The sequence below is a fragment of the Hyla sarda genome, chromosome 3 (genome assembly GCF_029499605.1).
Source record: "Hyla sarda isolate aHylSar1 chromosome 3, aHylSar1.hap1, whole genome shotgun sequence".
Classification (NCBI taxonomy): domain Eukaryota; kingdom Metazoa; phylum Chordata; class Amphibia; order Anura; family Hylidae; genus Hyla; species Hyla sarda.
In genome coordinates, this window is record NC_079191.1 from 384216485 (window position 1) to 384241382 (window position 24898).

Genomic DNA, 24898 nt, shown 5'->3' on the forward strand with positions numbered 1-24898 from the left:
GGAGAACTGGCAGAACATGTCGGCACTAGGACCGCTCGGAAATGTGCCGTCTTATAGACAGCAATGCGTTTCCTTGCGGAATCCGCAGAAACATTGAACATGTTCAATATTTTTGCGGACCGCGAAATCAGAAATTCCGCGCCATACGTTGCTGCCGTGGAAAATGTTGCCGTGTGAATAGAGCAGCAGAATCCCATTCAAATCAACTGGACTCTGCTGCAGCAGAATGTCCACACGGAAGATTCATGTGGAATTCCGCACGCACATTGGCCCTCATTTACTAAGAAAATCGGGTTGTAAGTCTATCTTGCTTTCTTACCCGACTGCTTTTTTCCCCTGGTATTTATTATTATGTCGCATCCTGTTTGTCGCACGTGGGTTTTGTAGGTTTTGGTTTCCAACTCCTCTGAGCTGTCGGGAAAAAATCCACAAAAATTCAACATATTCGGGTTGGAAACCTTTATAAATACGTGGGAAAGCTCAGAAATGTCGGGTTACGCCCCTTTTTCGGGTTTGGGAGAATCCACATCGGGTCCGTCGGGAAAAAATGTCGCATGGTGTCGCAGACTGGTGCATGATGTCTGCGACATGGCGCAGACAAAGATGCGACAAAAAAACCCGACAAGAGGTCGGGTTTAGAATAGTAAATGAGGGCCATTATGCTGTGGAAATTCGGCCTAATAAAGTCTTGTGAGGTGTCAGTGATATGTTTTACAGGTGCAAATAAGAGAATGAAAAACATAGTACAAGATGAGTACATAACAAGATATTGGTCAATTACATATGATGCAGGTAAAGGCTTGAAGGTCCAACAGTGCTGACTTTGACCTTAAAGGGGTACTCCCGTGGAAAACTTTTTTTTTTTTTTTTTTTTAAATCAACTGGTGCCAGAAAGTTAAGCAGATTTGTAAATCACTTCTATTAAAAAATCTTAATCCTTCCAGTACTTTTTAGGGGCTGTATACTAAAGTGAAATCCAAAAAAGAAATGCATTTCCTCTGATGTCATGACCACAGTGCTCTCTGCTGACCTCTGCTGTCCATTTAAGGAACTGTCCAGAGCAGGAGAAAATCCCCATAGCAAACATATGCTGGTCTGGACAGTTCCTAAAATGGAAAGCAGAGGTCAGCAGAGGGCACTGTGGTCATGACATCACAGGAAATGCATTTCATTTTTGGATTTCTCTTTAGTATACAGCCCCAAAAAACTACTGGAAGGATTGAGATTTTTTAATAGAAGTGATTTACAAATCTGTTTAACTTTCTGGCACCAGTTGATTTAAAAAAAAAAAAAAAGTTTTCCACGGGAGTACACCTTTAAAGTGTCAGTGTCATAAATACATGTCAAAAGTTCTGATCGGTCTGGGTGCTCAGGCCCCCCTGCTTGGCAAACATATTATAAAGGGGTACTCCACTGGAATTTAGAAAGTTAAACAGATTTGTAAATTACTTTTATTTAAAAATGTTAATCCTTGCAGTACTAATAAGATGCTGTATGCTCCACAGGAAGTTCTTTTCTTCTTAAATTTATTTTCTGTCTGACCACAGTGCTCACTGCTGACACCTATGTCCATGTCAGGAACTGTCCAGAGCAGGAGAGGTTTTCTATGGGTATTTGCTCCTGCTCTGGACAGTTCCTGACATGGACAGAGGTGTCAGCAGAGAGCACTGTGGTCAAACATAAAATAAATTGAAAAAGAAAAGAACTTCCTCTGTAGTATACAGCAGCTGCTAAGTACTGGAAGGATTCATAAGAGTAATTTGCAAATCTGTTTAACCATCTAAAGCCAGTTGGTTAAAAAAAAAAAAAAATACCAGTGGAGTACTCTTTTAAGGTCACTATAGAGTTGATCTCCTTCAGCAAGATAGAGAGAGAAGAACTTAGCTAAGGCTGCATTCACACCACGTTTTGTACATACGGGTGCCGGATCCGGCGGGGGGAGGGGCAAACCGGGCGCTCCCGTACCCCGGCCGGATCAGCCCGTGACTCCATTTACTTTAATGATCCGACCGGAGTCAAACGGTGACTGCGGTCGGCTCAGTTTTGACCCGTATGCGGTTTTGGACCAGACCTAAAACCGTAGTATACTACGGTTTTAGGTCCGGTCAGGAAACCGGCACCCATATGTACAAAGCGTGGTGTGAATGCACCCTAAGCATGTCTCCCGGCTCTTACTAGCACTCGGTGGTGGTCTGAGCAAGTTTCCAACTGATCAAACCTTTTGACATGTCTGCATGACACAAAGTGATACTTTAGTGTTGCTATGTTTATCTTTAAAGAGCATTTTCCTTATAAAATAGTCAATCTCAAGTAAGCGAGCCTTCAGTTGTCCTCTTCTGTCAAAATATTGGTCAAACCACATTGGATATGAAGACTCCTAACCAGAAAATCATTCTACTTATTGATTGATATGTTTCCACTTCAAAATTGCTGTATAGTTCAGAAGCCTGAGCATTCAGAGTCCTGAAAAAGCTTAGTAAAAAGCCAGTTGTGAGCTTTAGTAGCAGCCATATTGGTTGTCATGAAGCTTTAGGTCAACAGCTTTGGGACCATTCAGAAGGCCATATATGGCTCAGTATGGACAGGAATGGAATCCCTCATGACAAAGTAGGGTCAGCTTTCCCTTCATGATGGAATCCAATCCCATCCCTGGTCTTGGTCTCTCACCAGGAGGTGTTAAGATGGGTTTACATCACATTTTTACCAATACGGGACCGCATATGGCAGGGATATGGGGGCGCAAGGTTTTAGCTCCCCCCCAGCCGTATGCGGTCTCGTATTGGTTAAACGTGATGAGAACCCAGCCTTATGGCTTTATTAATGTGGCAGAACAGAAAGAGGACAAATGAAGGACTTTACTGAATGGGTTATTTACTGGTTATGTGTGCTTTAATAATTTTAGGACTAATGCTATTCCAATCTTATAATAATATGGCATATTTCTGGAATATGGCATAAATTATAACTGGTGGGGGCCCAACCTCTTGAACCTCCCCTGATGCAGAGGACAAAGGGACCAAACTCTGTTCAGTTTTTTTCAGCACAGGGGTCCTCTTTCTTACCCACGGTGCATTGAATGCCAATAACCAAAGTAAATGTGGTTATGTTATAGATATTTGTACAGCAGGTGAAGAGGAGTGTTCATATGCAAGGAAAAACTGTTATTGACTAGCACTAAAGCCCCTTTTTCTGCAAGCTGGTGGGGGTTCTGGCAGTCAGATCCCCAAACATATCTTATCGTGATAAAACCCTTTAAGAGAGTACTTATTGCATATACACAGCTGGGGCGGCCAATGTGTGGCCTGGCTGATACTTACAGGGGTACTCCGCTGGAAGTTATACAGATTTGTAAATTACTTCCAGTACTTATCAGCTGCTGTATACTACAGAGGAAGTTCTTTTCTTTTTGAATTTCCTTTCTGTCTCACCACAGTACTCTCTGCTGACACCTCTGTCCATTTTAGGAACTGTCCAGAGTAGGAGCACATTCCCATAGCAAACCTATACTGCTCTGGACAGTTCCTGGCATGGTCAGAGGTGTCAGCAGAGAGCACTGTGGTCCGACAGAAAGGAAATTCAAAAAGATGAGAACTTTCTGTGGAGCATACAGCAGCTGATAAGTACTGGAAGGATTAAGATTTTTAAATAGAAGTAATTTACAAATCTGCTTAACTTTCTGTCATCAGTTGATTTAAAAAAAAAATATTGTTTTCCAGTGGAGTACCCCTTTAAGGGCCTTCAGCTTATCAGTTCACTCTGAACCAATGACATGGCTACATGGCAACAAGAGGATGCTCATGATTTGAGGTCAGATTGTTTTGTAGCTCATTTTTTTAATTCCCTTAGGGAAACACTGATGTCATGATTTTTACCATGACTCACGGATGATATCTTGTTGCTATGTAGCTCTACCTCAAAGCATCTAGTCTCTATAATATTAGTAGTCCATAGTAAACTGATAAGTTGTTCTTCTCTTGCACACTGTCACCACCACTGGAGAAGGGGTTTGGTTTATCTCAAGTAAACATTAGCAATGATTTTTTATTTTTTTTGTAGTTTTTAGGCTCATAATCTGTTATTTACACTCTGCTTTGTGGTATAATAGGCTCATTGTGCTGGTCAAGTTGCGTCCTCGTCAGAAGATTGTCCAGCTTTGGAGGCTTCAGTGGAACATCTCTTTGTTGATCCACATCAGGCTGCGGGTCTCGTTGGGCTTGCACTCATATTCAATACTACTGAAGCTGTTGCCCCATTGGCAATGATCTCTTTTGTGGTAGTTGTAAAACTTCACTTGCCATACGGTCTCAAAGCTTCCAATGTCTTCAAACTGTGAACACAGAAGACAAATAAACAGTTTTTAATAGGAATTCCTCCAAAGACTTAGATACATATTACAGGATGACTTCTCTGGTATCCGGTAATAATACAGTCCCACAATGTTATCATGGAAACTCAATCTCCCAGTAATTACAGGTGACAAATGACTGTATTTAAAGTGTTTGCCAGTCTTTGGTTTGCTATCCATCAATTTGTACTCTCTTACTTTCCATGAACTAATATATTTTTTCCAACCGTATAAATATACAATGAGAATGTACACAGAGGATGAATTTAAGTACTGTATTGTGCTGCACCTCATGTCAGCCCTTCATGTTAGGTTCTATAAAACCTATGTTAGGTTCTACGGCCGTCACGCCCCCTCCCATAGACTTGCATTGAGGGGCGCGGCGGTGACGTCACGCTCCCCTCCCATAGACTTGCATTGAGGGCGTGTCCGTGATGTCACGATGGGCATGGTCGATCCCTGCAGTGCGAAAACCGTGTTCGGAACATTTAGTTCTGAACGCTGCCCAGTGGAGTACCCCTTTAAGCTCCCCACTAAATCAGTGACATCCTTGAAGAGGGCTGCCTGTTTGTGTCAGTTCACTAACTAAGCATCAGTTGAGATGAAGACTGGGGCTGGCTTGGCTTACCGGACAGCCAGCCCCCTTTATGCACATCACTAAAACAGATGGGCAGGGGATTGCTCTCTGTAAAAGTCAGTATTAAGGTAGAAGTAGAGGTGCCACGTCTGCATGACAAGGTCTGCAAGGTACATGAATTTAGTTTTTAATATACATTAGGGCAACAACTAAAAACCCATTTTTATGTCTCTTTGGGCTAGTAGGGTCTACTGATATTGGTCCATGCAATTTTACTTGCCAGTAAGAGATTTATGTTTTGGGAGTGCCTGAAATCAACACTTCCTAACCAACATGATGTCATTAAAGATCTAAAATTATTTTTTGAAGTAGGTAGGATGGATTCTGTGAGACAGGGACAGGAGTGGTGGTAGGGGAGTGCTATATTTCCCCTAGGAATTTGTCATACATAGACCCCACATTCCAGGTAAGTCCTATGTTCAGGCCTGCAATGTAATGGTCAGGTTAGTAGCGGGACCTTTCATTATGCTTCCTGGGATACTCTAGGTTTTCAGACAAGTCCAGAGCAGCACAGGTGCTGGAGACAGCTTATCACTGAGATTTTAAGATTAGCTGTGAAAGGTATAAGATTTGAAGTTTGTTTTGTCAAGTGGATGGTAGTAAGCCATTTTTATAGTGAGGGCAAGTTTTAAAATGTGTAGATAGACATGCAGGTTCTGCTTTGTTTTGTGCCAGCCTGAATATAGCTGTACATTTTTTTAGATGATAAAGATCAGGAGGAGCCTTGCATTTGAACTGTATCCCTGTCTTAGTAATGTTTTATGCCATTTGCGCCTCTCTACCAACCTAAACTTTATGGAGAAGCACAATAAAAAGAATACAAAAACATTTTTTTCAAGTGAAAGGTCTTTCTTGCCCAATACACACAGGCTCAGATGTCAGATTTCGTAACGCCTTTTTAGCACACACATGGTATTTAAATGTTGACTTGAAGTGTACCCTGTGTCCAAGTCCAAGTCTAACTATATATTAAGAATGAAGCCCCGCTTCATATCAGTAGATCTCCAAGGCTCCAGCTTTTCTAAAGCCCCCTGATCAGTAGGACACAGTACCCATTAAAATGATTGGAACCCTTTCTATTAGACACAGTGGAAAGTCCCTGCACAGAGTGGCTCCTGCTTTGGAGGACTATTTTGACACCTAAAGAGCACCGTATAATACCACATTTCACCTTCAGCAAGAGCAGCAGGAGATATGAGCATCCAATCACTGAGGGATACATCTGCCTGTCCCATAGTGACAGCTGATCGTCATTAATCAAAGGAGTTGCCTAGATAAAACAATACCTTTAAAGGGGTACTCCGGTGAAAAACTATTTTATTTCTGATCAACTGGTCCCAGAAAGTTAAAAAGATTTGTAAATGACTTCTATATTAAAATCTTAATCCTTCCAGTACTTATCAGCTGCTTTATGCTCCACAGGAAGTTGTATAGTTCTTTTCTGTCTGACCACAGTGCTCTCTGCTGCCAGCTCTGTCCATGTCAGGAACTGTCCAGAGCAGGAGCAAATCCCGAGCAAACCTCTCCTTTTTTGGACAGCTCCTGACATGGACAGAGGTGTCAGCAGAGAGCCCTGTGGTCAGATGGAAAGAACTACACAACTTCCTCTGGACTATACTGCAGCTGATAAGTACTGGAAGGATTAAGATTTTTGAATAGAAGTAATTAAAAAATCTGAGATAAATAAAAATGTGTGTGCAGCTCACAACCTTGTATCCGAGGTTAAATTGTGGTTGACAAATCGGTCCCCACCGACTGAGTAAAATAAATTTAGAAACAAAATTTCAACCACCCCTCAAGGATACCACCCTACTGGGTGCACAGTGAAAAAATGGTTTGAAGACAGTTTGTTTGAACAATGCAAAAAATATTTATTAAAATACAATTATAAAATAAATCAATTACAAAACATTTGAACAGAGCAATATTGAATATAGTTGATTACCATAGGGCCCTAATGGTATACATTCATAGTGATATATGAGGCACTGCAGTTGTAAGTAATGGCCGACTATCCGGATTGTGCTGTTGAACCGGCAATTTGTATATCTGATTGTAAAGTCCTTTGTTTGGATTGGACTAAAAATGCCTGTAGCCTCTATGGAGATGAATAATGCCCACCGTGTTCGCTGGTCCCGTACTGCGACGGGCCGAAGATGATTAATGATCACCGTGTCCGTTGGTCCCGTACTGCGACGGGCCGAAGATGATTAATGATCACCGTGTTCGCTGGTCCCGTACTGCGACGGGCCGAAGATGATTAATGATCACCGTGTCCGTTGGTCCCGTACTGCGTCGGGCTGAAGATGATGGGAGTAGCAGTTCTACTTCACAAGCAGAGCATTTAATTCGACTTGGTTTGGGAGCGGTGATAAAGCAGATGGCTCCCACGCCGGAGGTCCGTAGCTGTGGCGTGCAGCTGTTGTAATGTCGGACCCTCGCTGGCTTACTCAGGTGGAAATGCTAGCGGTGGTGGCAGCATGTCAGGCATGTAGGGTAGAATCAGAAGCAGGTGAGTGCGTCAGATGAATAGAAATCCGGCTGGAGCAGCAGGTCTGTAGGCGGCTGGTTTAAATAAAGTCGGCTTCTAAATAGGCAGTGCGTCTTTGTAGTGCTCTGTTCAGACAAGGTCTTAAGCCTAGACGCGTTTCAGGGTACTGCAACTAGACCCCTTCCTCAGTAGAAAAATATTGATATACAAAATTCAACAGCACAATCCGGATGGTCGGCCATTACTTACAACTGAAGTGCCTCATATACTACTATGAATATATACCATTAGGGCCCTATGGTAATCAACTATATCCAATATTGCTATGTTCAAATGTTTTTTAATTGATTTATTTTATAATTGTATTTTAATAAATATTTTTTGCATTGTTCAAACTGTCTTCAAACTAATTTACAAATCTGTTTAACTTTTTGGCACCAGTTGATAAAAAAAAATGTTTTCCACAGGAGTACCCCTTTAACACTAGGTAAAGAAAACAGACACATTATACTCAAATAGATGAACATGGTAATACAACCTTGTTAATGCATAATGCAACACATGCATGATTTAATTCACATAACCATAAGTATCTCCTGATACCGTGACTGGCGATAATTGTGAAAAAATTTTATGAGACACAACCCTTGTGTGAGCTTCACATCCTAACCCCATTAAACTTCATCCCTGAAGAAGAATGACATGAAATTTCACACATCTTATTAGCACACACCATTTTTGTCCAAGACTTTCACACATGGCATATGGACACAAATCCCTCATTGCTAATTAAGCTAAAAAAAAATCCCAGATGGCGATAACCCTGCAGAAAGCTATGTTTATGCATTTGGAGGCTGCGAACATGTACAGCAAATAGCAATTTCTAGAAGCTTCATATATTCTGATGTAGAGATATGCAGCCAGGACACATATGAAACATACATGTCAACTGCAGTTTATCTATCCTTTGTAATATTATTAAAATTCAAAAAATTTTAATTTTTAATTGTTAATTAAATTTGATGCACATCATTTTTTAAGAGAATTAAGTACAAAATGACATGGTGCGGTTATGTCATATATGGGCAGGGCCGGCATTAGGGGGGAGGGTAACCCAGGCAGTTGCCCAGGGCCACAATCCAAAAGGGGGCCCCTGAAAAGCTTTCGGGCATTACTAACACTACTGCATTTTGCGCAGAATCACGGTAAAATCACTGCGTTTTTGCCAAAATTTTTAGCAAATCGCGGCAAAATACAGTAGTGTTAGTTTAGTCCTAAAGCTGTCCGAGCTGCAGAGAGCCCATAGACAGCACTAGCAGACTTACTATGGACCTTGTAGGACCTGCGATGACTCCTATAGGCCAGGACTTCTGATGATGTCATCACAGGTCTTGGAAGATCCATAGTAAGTCTGTGCTGGTAATGGGCTTTGTACAATGGATACAAAAGAAGGTAATAGGGGAAAATATGGAGGGGGGGGGGATATTCAATTCCAGCATATATATCGATGCCTTCCCAGTGTGGATCCACTAACAGATATTGTGGGGGGTGATTTAAGATTTTAACCCCTTGAGAACACAGCTCATTTAGATTTTTGCCATAACTTTTATATTTTTCCATCCACAGATCCACATGGGGCTTGTTATTTTTTTTTTGCACCATCAATTGTATTTTGTAACAACACCTTTCATTCTACCATAAAATGTACGGCGCAACCCAAAAAATATTATTGAATATTGAAAAAATTGAAAAGATAACCACAATTTTGAAAATTTTGGAGGATTTTAGTTTTCATGCAGTGTACTTTATGGTGAAACTGACATGTTCTCTTCATTCTGTAGGTCAATATGATTAAAATTATCCCCATATTATATGATTGTCTATTATTGGACTGCTTTAAAAAAAAAAAAAAAATCAAACTTTTTAACAAAATAAGTTTGTTTAAAGTTGCCCTATTCTGACCCTAAAACTTTCCAATTTTTCTTTATACAGGGCTGCATGAGGGCTCATTTTTTTTGCGCCGTGATCTGTAGTACAGTAAGGAGCATGAAGGTGGGCATTATTACACAGTAAGATGCACAAAAGGGGCATTTGTACAGTGGGGCATTAAGAGGAAAACTATTACTGTGTATAGACTAAAATGAGCACTTTTACTGAGAGGCAGCATTGAGAAGATCACTGTTATAGTATATGTGAGCGCTATTACTGACAGACCGCACTGAGAAGATCACTGTTATAGTATATGTGAGCGCTATTACTGACAGACCGCACTGAGAAGATTACTGTTATAGTATATGTGAGCGCTATTACTGACAGGCAGCACTGAGAAGATCACTGTTATAGTTTATGTGGGCGCTATTACTGACAGGCAGCACTGAGAAGATCACTGTTATAGTATATGTGAGCGCTATTACTGATAGGCAGCACTGAGAAGATCACTGTTATAGTATATGTGTGCGCTATTACCGACAGGCAGCACTGAGAAGATCACTGTTATAGTATATGTGGGCGCTATTACTGATAGGCAGCACTGAGAAGATCACTGTTATAGTATATGTGAGCGCTATTACTGATGGGCAGCACTGAGAAGATCACTGTTATAGTATATGAGGGCGATATTACTGATAAGCAGCATTGAGAAGATCACTGTTATAGTATATGTGGGGGCACTATTACTGACAGGCAGCACTGAGAAGATCGCTGTTATAGTATATGTGGGTGATATTACTAATAGGCAGCACTGAGAAGATCACTGTTTTAGTATATGTGGGCACTATTACTGACAGACAGCACTGAGAAGATCACTGTTATAGTATATGTGGGCGCTATTACTGACAGGCAGCACTGAGAAGATCACTGTTATAGTATATGTGGGCGCTATTACTGATAGGCAGCACTGAGAAGATCACTGTTATAGTATATGTGAGCGCTATTACTGATGGGCAGCACTGAGAAGATCACTGTTATAGTATATGAGGGCGATATTACTGATAAGCAGCATTGAGAAGATCACTGTTATAGTATATGTGGGGGTGCTATTACTGACAGGTAGCACTGAGAAGATCGCTGTTATAGTATATGTGGGTGCTATTACTGATAGGCAGCACTGAGAAGATCACTGTTATAGTATATGTGAGCGCTATTACTGACAGACCGCACTGAGAAGATTACTGTTATAGTATATGTGAGCGCTATTACTGACAGGCAGCACTGAGAAGATCACTGTTATAGTATATGTGAGCGCTATTACTGACAGGCAGCACTGAGAAGATCACTGTTATAGTATATGTGGGCGCTATTACTGACAGGCAGCACTGAGAAGATCACTGTTATAGTATATGTGAGCGCTATTACTGATAGGCAGCACTGAGAAGATCACTGTTATAGTATATGTGTGCGCTATTACCGACAGGCAGCACTGAGAAGATCACTGTTATAGTATATGTGGGCACTATTACTGATAGGCAGCACTGAGAAGATCACTGTTATAGTATATGTGGGGGCGCTATTACTGACAGGCAGCACAGAGAAGATCACTGTTATAGTATATGTGGGTGATATTACTGATAGGCAGCACTGAGAAGATCACTGTTTTAGTATATGTGGGCACTATTACTGACAGACAGCACTGAGAAGATCACTTTTATAGTATATGTGGGCGCTATTACTGACAGGCAGCACTGAGAAGATCACTGTTAGAGTATATGTGAGCGCTATTACTGATAGGCAGCACTGAGAAGATCACTGTTATAGTATATGTGTGCACTATTACCGACAGGCAGCACTGAGAAGATCACTGTTATAGTATATGTGGGCGCTATTACTGATAGGCAGCACTGAGAAGATCACTGTTATAGTATATGTGAGCGCTATTACTGATGGGCAGCACTGAGAAGATCACTGTTATAGTATATGAGGGCGATATTACTGATAAGCAGCATTGAGAAGATCACTGTTATAGTATATGTGGGGGCGCTATTACTGACAGGCAGCACTGAGAAGATCGCTGTTATAGTATATGTGGGCGCTATTACTGATAGGCAGCACTGAGAAGATCACTGTTATAGTATATGTGGGCGATATTACTGATAGGCAGCACTGAGAAGATCCCTGTTATAGTATATGTGGGCGCTATTACTGACAGGCAGCACTGAGAAGATCACTGTTATAGTATATGTGGGCGATATTACTGATAGGCAGCACTGAGAAGATCACTGTTATAGTATATGTGGGCGCTATTACTGACAGGCAGCACTGAGAAGATCACTGTTATAGTATGTGTGAGCGCTATTACTGACAGACAGCACTGAACAGATCACTGTTTTAGTATATGTGGGCAGTATTACTGACAGGCAGCACTGAGAAGATCACTGTTATAGTATATGTGGGGGCGCTATTACTGACAGGCAGCACTGAGAAGATCACTGTTATAGTATATGTGGGGGCGCTATTACTGATAGGCAGCACTGAGAAGATCACTGTTCTAGTATATGTGGGCGATATTACTGATAGGCAGCACTGAGAAGATCACTGTTATAGTATATGTGGGCGCTATTACTGACAGGCAGCACTGAGAAGATCACTGTTATAGTATATGTGGGCAATATTACTGATAGGCAGCACTGAGAAGATCACTGTTATAGTATATGTGGGCGCTATTACTGATAGGCAGCACTGAGAAGATCACTGTTATAGTATATGTGAGCGCTATTACTGACAGACAGCACTGAACAGATCACTGTTTTAGTATATGTGGGCACTATTACTGACAGGCAGCACTGAGAAGATCACTGTTATAGTATATGTGGGCGATATTACTGAGAGGCAGCACTGGGAAGATCACTGTTATAGTATATGTGGGCACTATTACTGATAGGCAGCACTGAGAAGATCACTGTTACAGTATATGTGGGCGCTATTACTGATAGGCAGCACTGAGAAGATCACTGTTATAGTATATGTGGGCGCTATTACAGATAGGCAGCACTGAGAAGATCACTGTTATAGTATATGTGAGTGCTATTACTGACAGACAGCACTGAACAGATCACTGTTTTAGTATATGTGGGCGCTATTACTGATAGACAGCACTGAGAAGATCACTGTTATAGTATATGTGAGTGCTATTACTGATAGGCAGCACTGAGAAGATCCCTGTTATAGTATATGTGGGCGATATTACTGATAGGCAGCACTGAGAAGATCACTGTTATAGTATATGTGGGCGATATTACTGACAGGCAGCACTGAGAAGATCACTGTTATAGTATATGTGGGCGATATTACAGACAGGCAGCACTGAGTAGATCACTGTTATAGTATATGTGGGCGATATTACTGACAGGCAGCACTGAGAAGGTTACTGTTATAGTATATGTGGGCGATATTACTGACAGACAGCACTGAGAAGATCACTGTTATAATATATGTGGGCGCTATTAATGATGGGCAGCACTGAGATCAATGTTATAGTATATGTGAGTGCTATTACTGATAGACAGCACCGAGAAGATCACTGTTATAGTATATGTGGGCGCTATTACTGACAGGCAGCACTGAGAAGATCACTGTTATAGTATATGTGAGCGCTATTACTGATAGACAGCACTGAGTAGATCACTGTTATAATATATGTGGGTGCTATTACTGACAGGCAGCACTGAGAAGATCACTGTTATAGTATATGTGGGCGCTATTACTGACAGGCAGCACTGAGAAGATCACTGTTATAATATATGTGGGTGCTATTACTGACAGGCAGCACTGAGAAGATCACTGTTATAGTATATGTGGGTGCTATTACTGACAGGCAGCACTGAGGAGATCACTGTTATAGTATATGTGTGCATTATTACAGTTAGGCAGCACTGAGAAGATCACTGTTATAGTATATGTGTGCGCTATTACTGATAGGCAGCACTGAGAAGATCACTGTTATAAGATATGTGGGTGCTATTACTGACAGGCAGCATTGAGAAGATCAATGTTATAGTATATGTGGGCGCTATTAATGACATCCAGCACTGAGGAGATCACTGTTCTAGTATATGTGAGCGATATTACTGATAGGTAGCATTGAGAAGATCACTGTTTATCTGTGTGCAATGACTATTACAAGAACTAGGTGACAGTATTAGTTTAGGGCTACATGGCAAAAAGGGGTTGCACGATTAAAGATCGCCATGTTGTTCTCCTTGAATGGTGCTGAATCTCAGCTTATATAAATTAAAGTTGTTACATGTAGAGAAATCCAGCACAAATCAGTTCTTGCTCTTTAGGTGGTTTATTAAACCTTAAAACAACATCATTAAATGTATGGCTTTCTGTGACCCCGCGGTTTCCTGTGACCATCCATTTTATGATTTCATTTTGCGCTGGATTTTTCTACATGTGTCCTTACAACCTGTTGCTCCTCAGCTGTCTGTGCACTTTGTTCTTGCAGAGGGGGGAACTGAGCTGATTTGCACTAAATGGGGTAACGTTGCGACCCCCAAATTACCGAAGTCACAAATTAATTCTGGATGGAATTATTACGTTTCTCACGTTGTAGTCACAGCCCTTTGTGGTTTACAGTGCAGTCTCATTTACTTACACTAGCTGAGATGTAGCACAATTTAGGGAGCGCAACATAGTGATCTTTGGTCACGCAATCTGGGGGCCCCATTTAAAATTTTTGCCTGGGGCCACACAGTCTAAAACCGGCCCTGTATATGGGACGTCAAAGACATAGATGTAAGGGCTCGTGCACACAACTGTATTATGGTTCATGCTGTGGTAAGCAGTCGCAATACAGTGATAATGTTATCCTAGGATGGCTTCCATAACTTTGTATGGCAATATATTTTTGTATTGATGTGTTTTTGCATTCTATGTGCTGCCGCAAGAAATAATGTTCATGCTAAGCTCCATCAGATGCCCTGTGGATACAAGAGATATAATCACATTTCATACAGATATCATTTTTTTCACCTAAAAAGGATATACCGTGTTGTTTTTTAAATGTGTTTAGCCTGGGGGAAAAAAATGTATTAACATTTTTTTAAAAAACATACCTTCATTCTACACTCTCCCAGAGCTGGACACTGGTCATAGTGCTTGCTGTGTTTTAAGAGGCTGAGGCAGGACACCGCAGATTGGCTAAGCAGGCAGCGCACACGCCGACCCTAAACACAACAAGCACTGTGCAGGGGGACCAGCTCCAGGGGAAAGCGGTGGTGGCAATTGGAGTGAGCAAGGTAAGTACAATGGGGCAAACAAGTATTTAGTCAGCCACCAATTGTAAAAGTTCTCCCACTTAAAACAATGAGAGAGGCCTGTAATTTTCATTATAGGTATACCTCAACTAATGAGAAAAAAAAGTCTATAAAATCACATTGTCTGATTTTTAAAGAATTTATTTGCTAATTATGGTGGAAAATAAGTATTTAGTCACCTACAAACAAGCAAGATTTCTGGCTCTCACAGACCTGTAACTTCTTCTTTAAGAGTCTCCTCTGTCCTCTCTACTCGTTACCTGTATTAATGGCACCTGTTTGAAAAGACACCGGTCTACAACCTCAAACAGTGGACACTCAAAACTCCACTATGGCCAAGACTAAAGAGCTGTCAAAGGACACCAGAAACAAAATTGTAGACCTGCACCAGGCCGGAAGACTGAATATGCAATAGGCAAGCGACTGGTATGAAGAAATCAACTGTGGGAGCAATTATTAGAAAATGGAAGACATACACGACCACTGATAATCTCCCTCGATCTGGGGCTCCACGCAAGATCTCACCCCATGGTGTCAAAATGATTACTAGAATGGTGAGCATAAATCCCAGAACCACACGGGGGAACTAGTGAATGACCTTCCAGAGAGCTGGGACTAAAGTAACAAAGGCTACATCAGTAACACACTACGCCACCAGGGACTCAAATCATGCAGTGCCTGACATGTCCCCCTGCTTAAGCCAGTACATGTCTGGGCCCATCTGAAGTTTGCGAGAGAGCATTTGGATGATCCAGAAGAGGATTGGGAGAATGTCATATGGTCAGATGAAACCAAAGTAGAACTTTTTGGTAAAAACTCAACTCGTCGTGTTTGGAAGAGAAAGAATGCTGAGTTGCATCCAAAGAACACCATACCTACTATGAAGCATTATGCTTTGGGGCTGTTTTTCTGCTAAGTGACCAGGACAACTGATCTGTGTAAAGGAAGGAATGAATGGGGCTATGTATCATGAGATTTTGAGTGAAAACCTCCTTCCATCACCAAGGGCATTTAAGATGAAACATGGCTGGGTCTTTCAGCATGACAATGATCCCAAACACACCGCCAGGGCAATGAAGGAGTGGCTTCGTGAGAAGCATTTCAAGGTCCTGGAGTGGCCTAGCCAGTCTCCAGATCTCAACCCCATAGAAAACACTTGGAATGAGTTGAAAGTATGTGTTGCCCAGCGACAGACCCAAAACATCACTGTTCTAGAGGAGATCTGCATGGAGGAATGAGCCAAAATACCAGCAACAGTGTGTGAAAACTTTGTGAAGACTTACAGAAAACGTTTGACCTCTGTATTGCCAACAAAGGGTATATAACAAAGTATTGAGATGAACTTTTGTTATTGACTTATTTTCCACCATAATTTGCAAATAAATTCTTTAAAAATCAGACTGATTTTATGTTTTTTTTTTCTCATTATGTCTCTCATAGTTTAGGTATACCTATGATGAAAATAACAGGCCTCTCTCATCTTTTTAAGTGGGAGAACTAGCACAATTGGTGGCTGACTAAATAATTTTTTGCCCCACTGTATATGTTTTTTTTATGAAGATACAAGAAGCAGTTAGCACTCACCAGGATTTCGAGCAGTGTATACTTTATTCCAAGACGTTTTTCAGTGATGTTTAAAAGAACACTGCCAGGGAGAGCAGGAGGCGAGCCTCCTGCTCTCCATGGCCGTGTTCTTTTAAACATCACTGAAAGAAGTCTTGGAATAAAGTATACACTGCTCGAAATCCTGGTGAGTGCTACCTGCTTCTTGTATCATCAGTTCTTGACACAAGCGTTATGTGCATTATATGCATTATAGGTATAGCACCACAGTGACTTCTTATTAAGCAGTGTTCCATACAACTATTAGCAGCTACAACTGTGCATGTATAACCCTAAGCAGACACAAGTCAGTACGAATTAGAGTGTGCAGTGCCCAACTCTATTTCTTCTATAGATTGCACATCATATTTATTTTATGTTTTCCCCCAGGTAAACCACATTAAATAAAAACAACTTGAAATCACCCTTAAAGGGGTAATCCGCTGGAAAACATTTTTTTTTTAAACAACTGGTTCCAGAAAGTTAAACAAATTTGTAAATTACTTCTATTTTAAAATCTTAATCCTTCCAGTACTTATCAGCTGCTATTTGCTCCACAGGAAGTTCTTTTCTTTTTGGATTTTCTCTTCTGACCACAGTGCTCTCTGCTGACACATCTGTCCATTTTAGGAACTGTCCAGGGTAGGAGCAAATCCCCATAGCAAACCTATCCTGCTCTGGACAGTTCCTTAAATGGACAGAGGTGTCAGCAGAGAGCACTGTGGTCAGACAGAAAATCTTAAACTCCAAATTTTATGTTAATAAAACACACAAAAAAAGGGGGGGGGTGGGGGAAAGTGCGGGAACCATCGGGAAAATAAGGGAGACGGAATAAAAGATTTAGCTTATTATTATGACATGCGTATACAGTAAAGTACAAAAGGATGGTTTTAAAACTCATATAAAATGTCACATTTATTTAGTCAGAGTGTATTTTGCGCATGCGCGTTTCTAGTGGATTAAAAGTTTCAAAACATTTCTTGATCATGCGTAGTGGATGGTATAGGTCCTGTTAGGATTATACGCATGCGTACACTTGATTGATGCCATAGTAAAAATATCATCCATATGATCCAACTGCAAGACTCCAGCAACAACAGGACTTCCAGAGGAGTGAGACTCCATCAATCAAGTGTACACATGCGTATAATCCTAACAGGACCTATACCATCCACTACGCATGATCAAGAAATGTTTTGAAACTTTTAATCCACTATAAACACGCATGCGCAAAATACACTAAATAAATGTGGAATTTTTTGAGTTTTAAAATCATCCTTTTGTACTTCACTGCATATGTCATAATTATAAGCTAAATCTTTTATTCCGTCTCGCTTATTTTCCCGATGGTTTCCGCACTTTTCCCTGTGTTTTAGTAACATAAAATTTGGAGTTGTGTAATGTTTGAACCGGAAGGAAATTAAACTTGTGTTTTAAATAGTGCTGTTTTAACAATGACCTGTATTAACTGCCTGAAGAAGAACCCCCGTCGGGTTCGAAACTTATGTTGCATCAATAAACTACCTCTTAACTAACCAGTTTGAGGATTTTTACGAGGACGGAGCTAACCATCCACGTTTTTTTTTTTTTTTAATACAACCTTGCGTATTCCAACCAACACATACAAATTCTGACAATCTGACCTATAAAAACATTTTGGAGCCATAATCGGTAAAATTATGGTAACAAAATAGCAATATTCAGCCAAACATGGCGATAAATCAATTGTGGTAAAATATCTATATATCTGATTCAGAGAGGTTTTCACCCAGAGACATTCATGGCATATTTATTGGTTATAGCATAAATGTCTGACGGAAGGGTCTCCAAACTTGAACCAGTAATCGTGCTCAGTTCGTGTTTCAGACAGATAGGATGTTGTACGTGGAGATTTGTTTCAAGTCTGATTTAGCTAATTTGTTTCAAAATCAGAAGTGTCTGGATTGTCCCTGCAATTACCCACACAAAGCATATACAGAAGCAGGGACTCCTGTCAAAGGTTCCACATTTAACTGTAAATGCCTCCTAATGAGGCATCTTCAGTTAAATATGGCGCTCGGTGGGAAGTTTGACAGCGTGAAGAGCCATTGGCTCCTCCTTTTGTCAATCACTACATTTAGCCAGCGGACACAAGAGGCTTCCTCTGCGCTCCGGCAGCTCTGGCGCACGAGTGACGTCATCAGACACCAGAGTGCAGAGGAAGAAGAAAGAAGAGGATGTGCTGAGGGACCTGCTGGGAAGAAAACAAAGGAGCTGCAGGAGGTAAGTATCGGGGGGGGGGGGGGGGGGCGGACGGACTGCCACTACCTACTGCCACTGCCTACCATGGGGGACTCTGCTGCCATGGGGGACTCTGCTGCTGCCTAATGTGGAGGACTCTGCTGCTGCCTAAAAGGGGGGACTCTGCTGCTGCCTAAAAGGGGGGATTCTGCTGCTGCCTAAAAGGGGGGACTCTGCTGCTGCCTAATGTGGGGGACTCTGCTGCTGTCTAATGTGGGGGATTCTGCTGCTGCCTAATGTGGGGGACTCTGCTGCTGCCTAATGTGGGGGGACACTGCCGCCTTCTGTAGGGGGACACTGTCACCTACTATGGGGGAAACCGCCGCCTATTATGGTGGAAATTGCACCTGTTATGGGGGTTCTGCCACTTACTATGGGGAATCTGCTGCCTACAATCAGGGGGGGGGGGGGGAATCTGCCACCCACTATGAAGATGACATCTGCTACAACCTAATATGGGGAACATATACTGCCTATGTAAAGGGGGGGACATCTGTTGCCAACCTAATGTGGGGGAAATCTGCTGCCAACCTACTGTGGAGGACATCTGCTGCCAACCTAATGTGGGGGACATCTGCTGCCAACCTAACGTGGGGGACATGTGTTGCTACCCACTCTACAAATGGGGGCATTATAACAGTTTGGGGCATTATAGTTATTGGAAAAGTGCAGAGCCTAAAATGTTTTTCCCGCCATATTCTCCAGAGATGAGTCATAGCTGGAAGAAATCATCATGGTGGTCTGAGCTGGAGAAGAAAAAGGAAAGTGAACGAGATCAGAGAAGACTTCATCTGATATAACTGTATGTAATCTCTTATATGGTCCGTAGTGGTAATGATGGGGGTTGTTGTCACCTGATATAACTGTATGTAATCTCTTATATGGTCTGTAGTGGTAATGATGGGGGTTGTTGTCACCTGATATAACTGTATGTAATCTCTTATATGGTCTGCAGTGGTAATGATGGGGGTTGTTGTCACCTGATATAACTGTATGTAATCTCTTATATGGTATGTAGTGGTAATGATGGGGGTTGTTGTCAGTCACCTGATATAACTGTATGTAATCTCTTATATGGTCTGTAGTGGTAATGATGGGGGTTGTTGTCAGTCACCTGATATAACTGTATGTAATCTCTTATATGGTCTGTATTGGTAATGATGGGGGTTGTTGTCAGTCACCTGATATAACTGTATGTAATCTCTTATATGGTCTGCAGTGGTAATGATGGGGGTTGTTGTCACCTGATATAACTGTATGTAATCTCTTATATGGTCTGAAGTGGTAATGATGGGGGTTGTTGTCACCTGATATAACTGTATGTAATCTCTTATATGGTATGTAGTGGTAATGATGGGGGTTGTTGTCAGTCACCTGATATAACTGTATGTAATCTCTTATATGGTCTGCAGTGGTAATGATGGGGGTTGTTGTCACCTGATATAACTGTATGTAATCTTTTATATGGTCTGTAGTGGTAATGATGGGGGTTGTTGTCAGTCACCTGATATAACTGTATGTAATCTCTTATATGGTCTGTAGTGGTGATGATGGGGGTTGTTGTCAGTCACCTGATATAACTGTATGTAATCTCTTATATGGTCTGTAGTGGTAATGATGGGGGTTGTTGTCAGTCACCTGATATAACTGTATGTAACCTCTTATATGGTCTGTAGTGGTAATGATGGGGGTTGTTGTCAGTCACCTGATATAACTGTATGTAATCTCTTATATGGTCTGTATTGGTAATGATGGGGGTTGTTGTCAGTCACCTGATATAACTGTATGTAATCTCTTATATGGTCTGCAGTGGTAATGATGGGGGTTGTTGTCACCTGATATAACTGTATGTAATCTCTTATATGGTCTGCAGTGGTAATGATGGGGGTTGTTGTCACCTGATATAACTGTATGTAATCTCTTATATGGTCTGCAGTGGTAATGATGGGGGTTGTTGTCACCTGATATAACTGTATGTAATCTCTTATATGGTATGTAGTGGTAATGATGGGGGTTGTTGTCACCTGATATAACTGTATGTAATCTTTTATATGGTCTGTAGTGGTAATGATGGGGGTTGTTGTCAGTCACCTGATATAACTGTATGTAATCTCTTATATGATCTGTAGTGGTAATGATGGGGGTTGTTGTTAGTCACCTGATATAACTGTATGTAATCTTTTATATGGTCTGTAGTGGTAATGATGGGGGTTGTTGTCAGTCACCTGATATAACTGTATGTAATCTCTTATATGGTCTGTAGTGTAATGATGGGGGTTGTTGTTAGTCACCTGATATAACTGTATGTAATCTCTTATATGGTCTGTAGTGGTGATGATGGGGGTTGTTGTCAGTCACCTGATATAACTGTATGTAATCTCTTATATGGTCTGTAGTGGTGATGATGGGGGTTGTTGTCAGTCACCTGATATAACTGTATGTAAACTCTTATATGGCCTGTAGTGGTAATGATGGGGGTTGTTTTCAGTCACCTGTTAAAAATTTCATTTTGTAAATTTTGGGGGCCTCCGTTTCTACGTAGTGCATTTTTCGGTAAAAATAACACCTTATCTTTATTCTGTAGGTCCATATAGTTAAAATGATTCCCTACTTATATAGTTTGGATATTGTCGTACTTCAGAAAAAAAATCATAACTACATGCAGGAAAATGTATACGTTAAAGATTCTCATCTTCTATCCCCTATAACTTTTTTATTTTTCCACGAACGGGACAGTATGAGGGCTCATTTTTTGCGCCGTGTTCTGAAGTTTTTATCGGTACCATTTTTGTATTGATCGGACTTTTTGATCGGTTTTTATAAATTTTTTCATGATAGAAAAAGTGACCAAAAATACGCTATGTTGGACTTTGGAATTTTTTTTGCAAGTACGCCATTGACCGGTTTAATTATAATTAATTATATTTTTGGACATTTCCACACGCGGCGATACCGCATATGTTTATTTTTATTTACACAGTTTGTTTATTTTCATGGGAAAATGGGGGTGATTCAAACTTTTATTAGGGAAGGGGTTAAATGACCTTTGTTAACTTTTTTTTTTTCACTTTTTTTTTGCAGTGCTATAGCTCCCATAGGGGCTAGAACACTGCACACACTGATCTTTTACCCTGATCCCTGCAAAGCCATAGCTGTGCATGGATCAGCGAGATAGGGGCTCGATTGCTCAAGCCTGTAGCTCAGGCTTGGAGCAATCAAATCCCGATTGGACGCGAAGGAGCAAGGTAAGAGGGTCTCCGCTCGCGTCCTAGCTGATCGGGACATCGCGATTTTATCGCGATGTCCCGATCAGCCTGACTGAGCTGCTGGGAAGCGTTTACTTTCATTATTAGACGTGGCGATCAACTTTGATTGCCGCGTCTAAAGGGTTAATAGCGTGCGGCACAACGATAGGTGCAGCACGCTATTAGCCCAGGGTCCCGGCTATCGTTAGCAGCTGGGACCGACCCGGTGTGATGCTGGGTCACGGTGTGACCCCGTTTTAAACACCGGGACCAGGGACCAGGTGGAAAACATTTTTTTTTTAACCAACTGGTGCCAGGAAGTTATACAAATTTGTAAATTACTTCTATAAATTTTTTTTAATCCTTTCAGTACTTATCAGCTGCTGTATGATCCACAGCAAGTTGTTTTCTTTTTGAATTTCCTTTCTGTCTGACCACAGTGCTCTCTGCTGACACCTCTGTCCATTTTAGGAACTGTCCAGAGTAGGAGCAAATCTCCATAGAAAACCTATCCTGCTCTGGACAGTTCCTGACATGGATAAAGGTGTCTGCAGAGAGCACTGTGGTCAGACAGAAAGGAAATTAAAAAAAGAAAACAACTTGCTGTGGATCATAAAGCAGATGATAAGTACTGGAAGGATTAAGATTGTTTTCATACAAGTAATTTACAAATTTGTATAACTTCCTGGCACCAGTTGGTTAAAAAATACATAAAATGTTTTCCAGTGGAGTACCCCTTTAAAGCTTAGTAAAGATATTTTCGTGTTTATGTTTTGGTAAAGAATGTGTGTGTTATGTTACTTTTGATAATTTTATGTAGGTATAGGTATATTGTTAGTTAAGTCAAGCTGGGCTGGCCGGTTAAGCAGGTTTTGTTGTCTTTTTTTTTTAAAAAATGGAAAAAGTTTGGTTTTATATTATTTTCTGTCATTGCTAGTTAAGCTTGTTTTCTGTTTTGTTAAGTTTTATTTATTCATAATAAAAAGAGTTACATACAGTTATATCAGGTGACTGACAACAACCACCATCATCACCACTACAGACCATATAAGAGATTACATACAGTTATATCTGGTGACTGACAACAACCCCCATCATTACCACTACAGACCATATAAGAGATTACATACAGTTAAATCAGGTGACTGACAACAACCCCCATCATTACCACTACAGACCATATAAGAGATTACATACAGTTATATCAGGTGACTGACAACAACCCCCATCATTACCACTACAGACCATATAAGAGATTACATACAGTTATATCAGGTGACTGACAACAACCCCCATCATTACCACTACAGACCATATAAGAGATTACATACAGTTATATATATAGTTGGACAAGTTTTGATAAATCTCCCCCAATGTGTGTGTGTATGAATGTATGTTCCAGCATCACTTCCAAACGGCTAAAGAAATTAACATGAAACTTGACAAACATAGGATAGGTAATTTAACCCTTACCCACCCCTATTTGCGAGAGTCAGGGTTTTTACAAGTCTATGGGAAATACACTGCTCAAAAAAATAAAGGGAACACTAAGATAACACATCCTAGATCTGAATGAATGAACTAATCGTATGAAATACTTTCGTCTTTACATAGTTGAATGTGCTGACAACAAAATCACACAAAAATTATCAATGAAAATCTAATTTATCAACCCATGGAGGTCTGGATATGGAGTCACACTCAAAATCAAAGTGGAAAACCACACTACAGGCTGATCCAACTTTATGTAATGTCCTAAAAACAAATCAAAATGAGGCTCAGTAGTGTGTGTGGCCTCCACTTGCCCGTATGACCTCCTTACAACGCCTATGCATGCTCCTGATGAGGTGGCGGATGGTCTCCTGAGGGATGTCCTCCCAGACCTGGACTAAAGTATCCGCCAACTCCTGGACAGTCTGTGGTGCAATGTGGCGTTGGTGGATGGAGCGAGACATGATGTCCCAGATGTGCTCAATCTGATTCAGGTCTGGGGAACGGGCAGACCAGTCCATAGCATCAATGCCTTCCTCTTGCAGGAACTGCTGCCACACTCCAGCCACATGAGGTCTAGCATTGTCTTTCATTAGGAGGAACCCAAGGCAAACTGCACCAGCATATGGTCTCACAAGGGGTCTCACGATCTCATCTCGGTACCTAATGGCAGTCAGGCTACCTCTGGTAAGCACATGGAGGGCTGTGCGGCCTCTCAAAGAAATGCCACTCCTCACCATTACTGACCCTACGCCAAACCGGTCATGCTGGAGGCTGTTGCAGGCAGCAGAATGTTCTTCACGGCATCTCCAGACTCTATCACTTCTGTTACATGTGCTCAGTGTGAACCTGCTTTCATCTGTGAAGAGCACAGGGTGCCAGTGGCGAATTTGCCAATCTTGGTGTTCTCTGGCAAATGCCAAACATCCTGCATGGTGTTGGTCTGTAAGCACAACCCCCACCTGTGGACGTTGGGCCCTCATACCACCCTCATGGAGTGAGTCTGTTTCTGACCATTTGAGTGGACACATCCACATTTGTGGCCTGCTGGAGGTCATTTTGCAGGGCTCTGGCAGTGCTCCTCCTGCTCCTCCTTGCACAAAGGCAGAGGTAGCGGTCCTGCTGCTGAGTTGTTGCTCTCCTACGGCCTCCTCCACGTCTCCTGATGTACTGGCCTGTCTCCTGGTAGTGCCTCCATGCTCTGGACACTACGCTGACAGACACAGCAAACCTTCTTGCCACAGCTCGCATTGATGTGAAATCCTGGATGAGCTGCACTACGTCAGCCACTTGTGTGGGTTGTAGACTCCGTCTCATGCTACCACTAAAGTGAAAGCACCGCCAGAATTCAAAAGTGACCAAAACATCAGCCAGGAAGTATAGGAACTGGGAAGTGGTCTGTGGTCACCACCTGCAGAACCACTCCTTTATTGAGGGTGCCCTGCTAATTGCCTTCAATTCCCACCTGTTGTCTGTTCCACTTGCATCACATCGCGTCGGTCCCGACACTCATCAACGGCCGGGACCCGCGGCTAATACCACACATCGCCAATC

General features: G+C 41.6%; 1 protein-coding gene across 1 annotated transcript in view; it reads right to left on the bottom strand.

The window, feature by feature from the left end:
- Positions 1–1752: 1752 nt before the first annotated feature.
- Positions 1753–24898, bottom strand: part of CNRIP1 (cannabinoid receptor interacting protein 1) — a 59873-nt gene continuing 36727 nt past the window's right edge. The window contains exon 3 of the mRNA XM_056567907.1: positions 1753–4327. Within this exon, the coding sequence (XP_056423882.1) occupies positions 4163–4327 (165 nt within the window). The 3' untranslated portion in view covers positions 1753–4162. The remainder of the gene's footprint in view (positions 4328–24898) is intronic.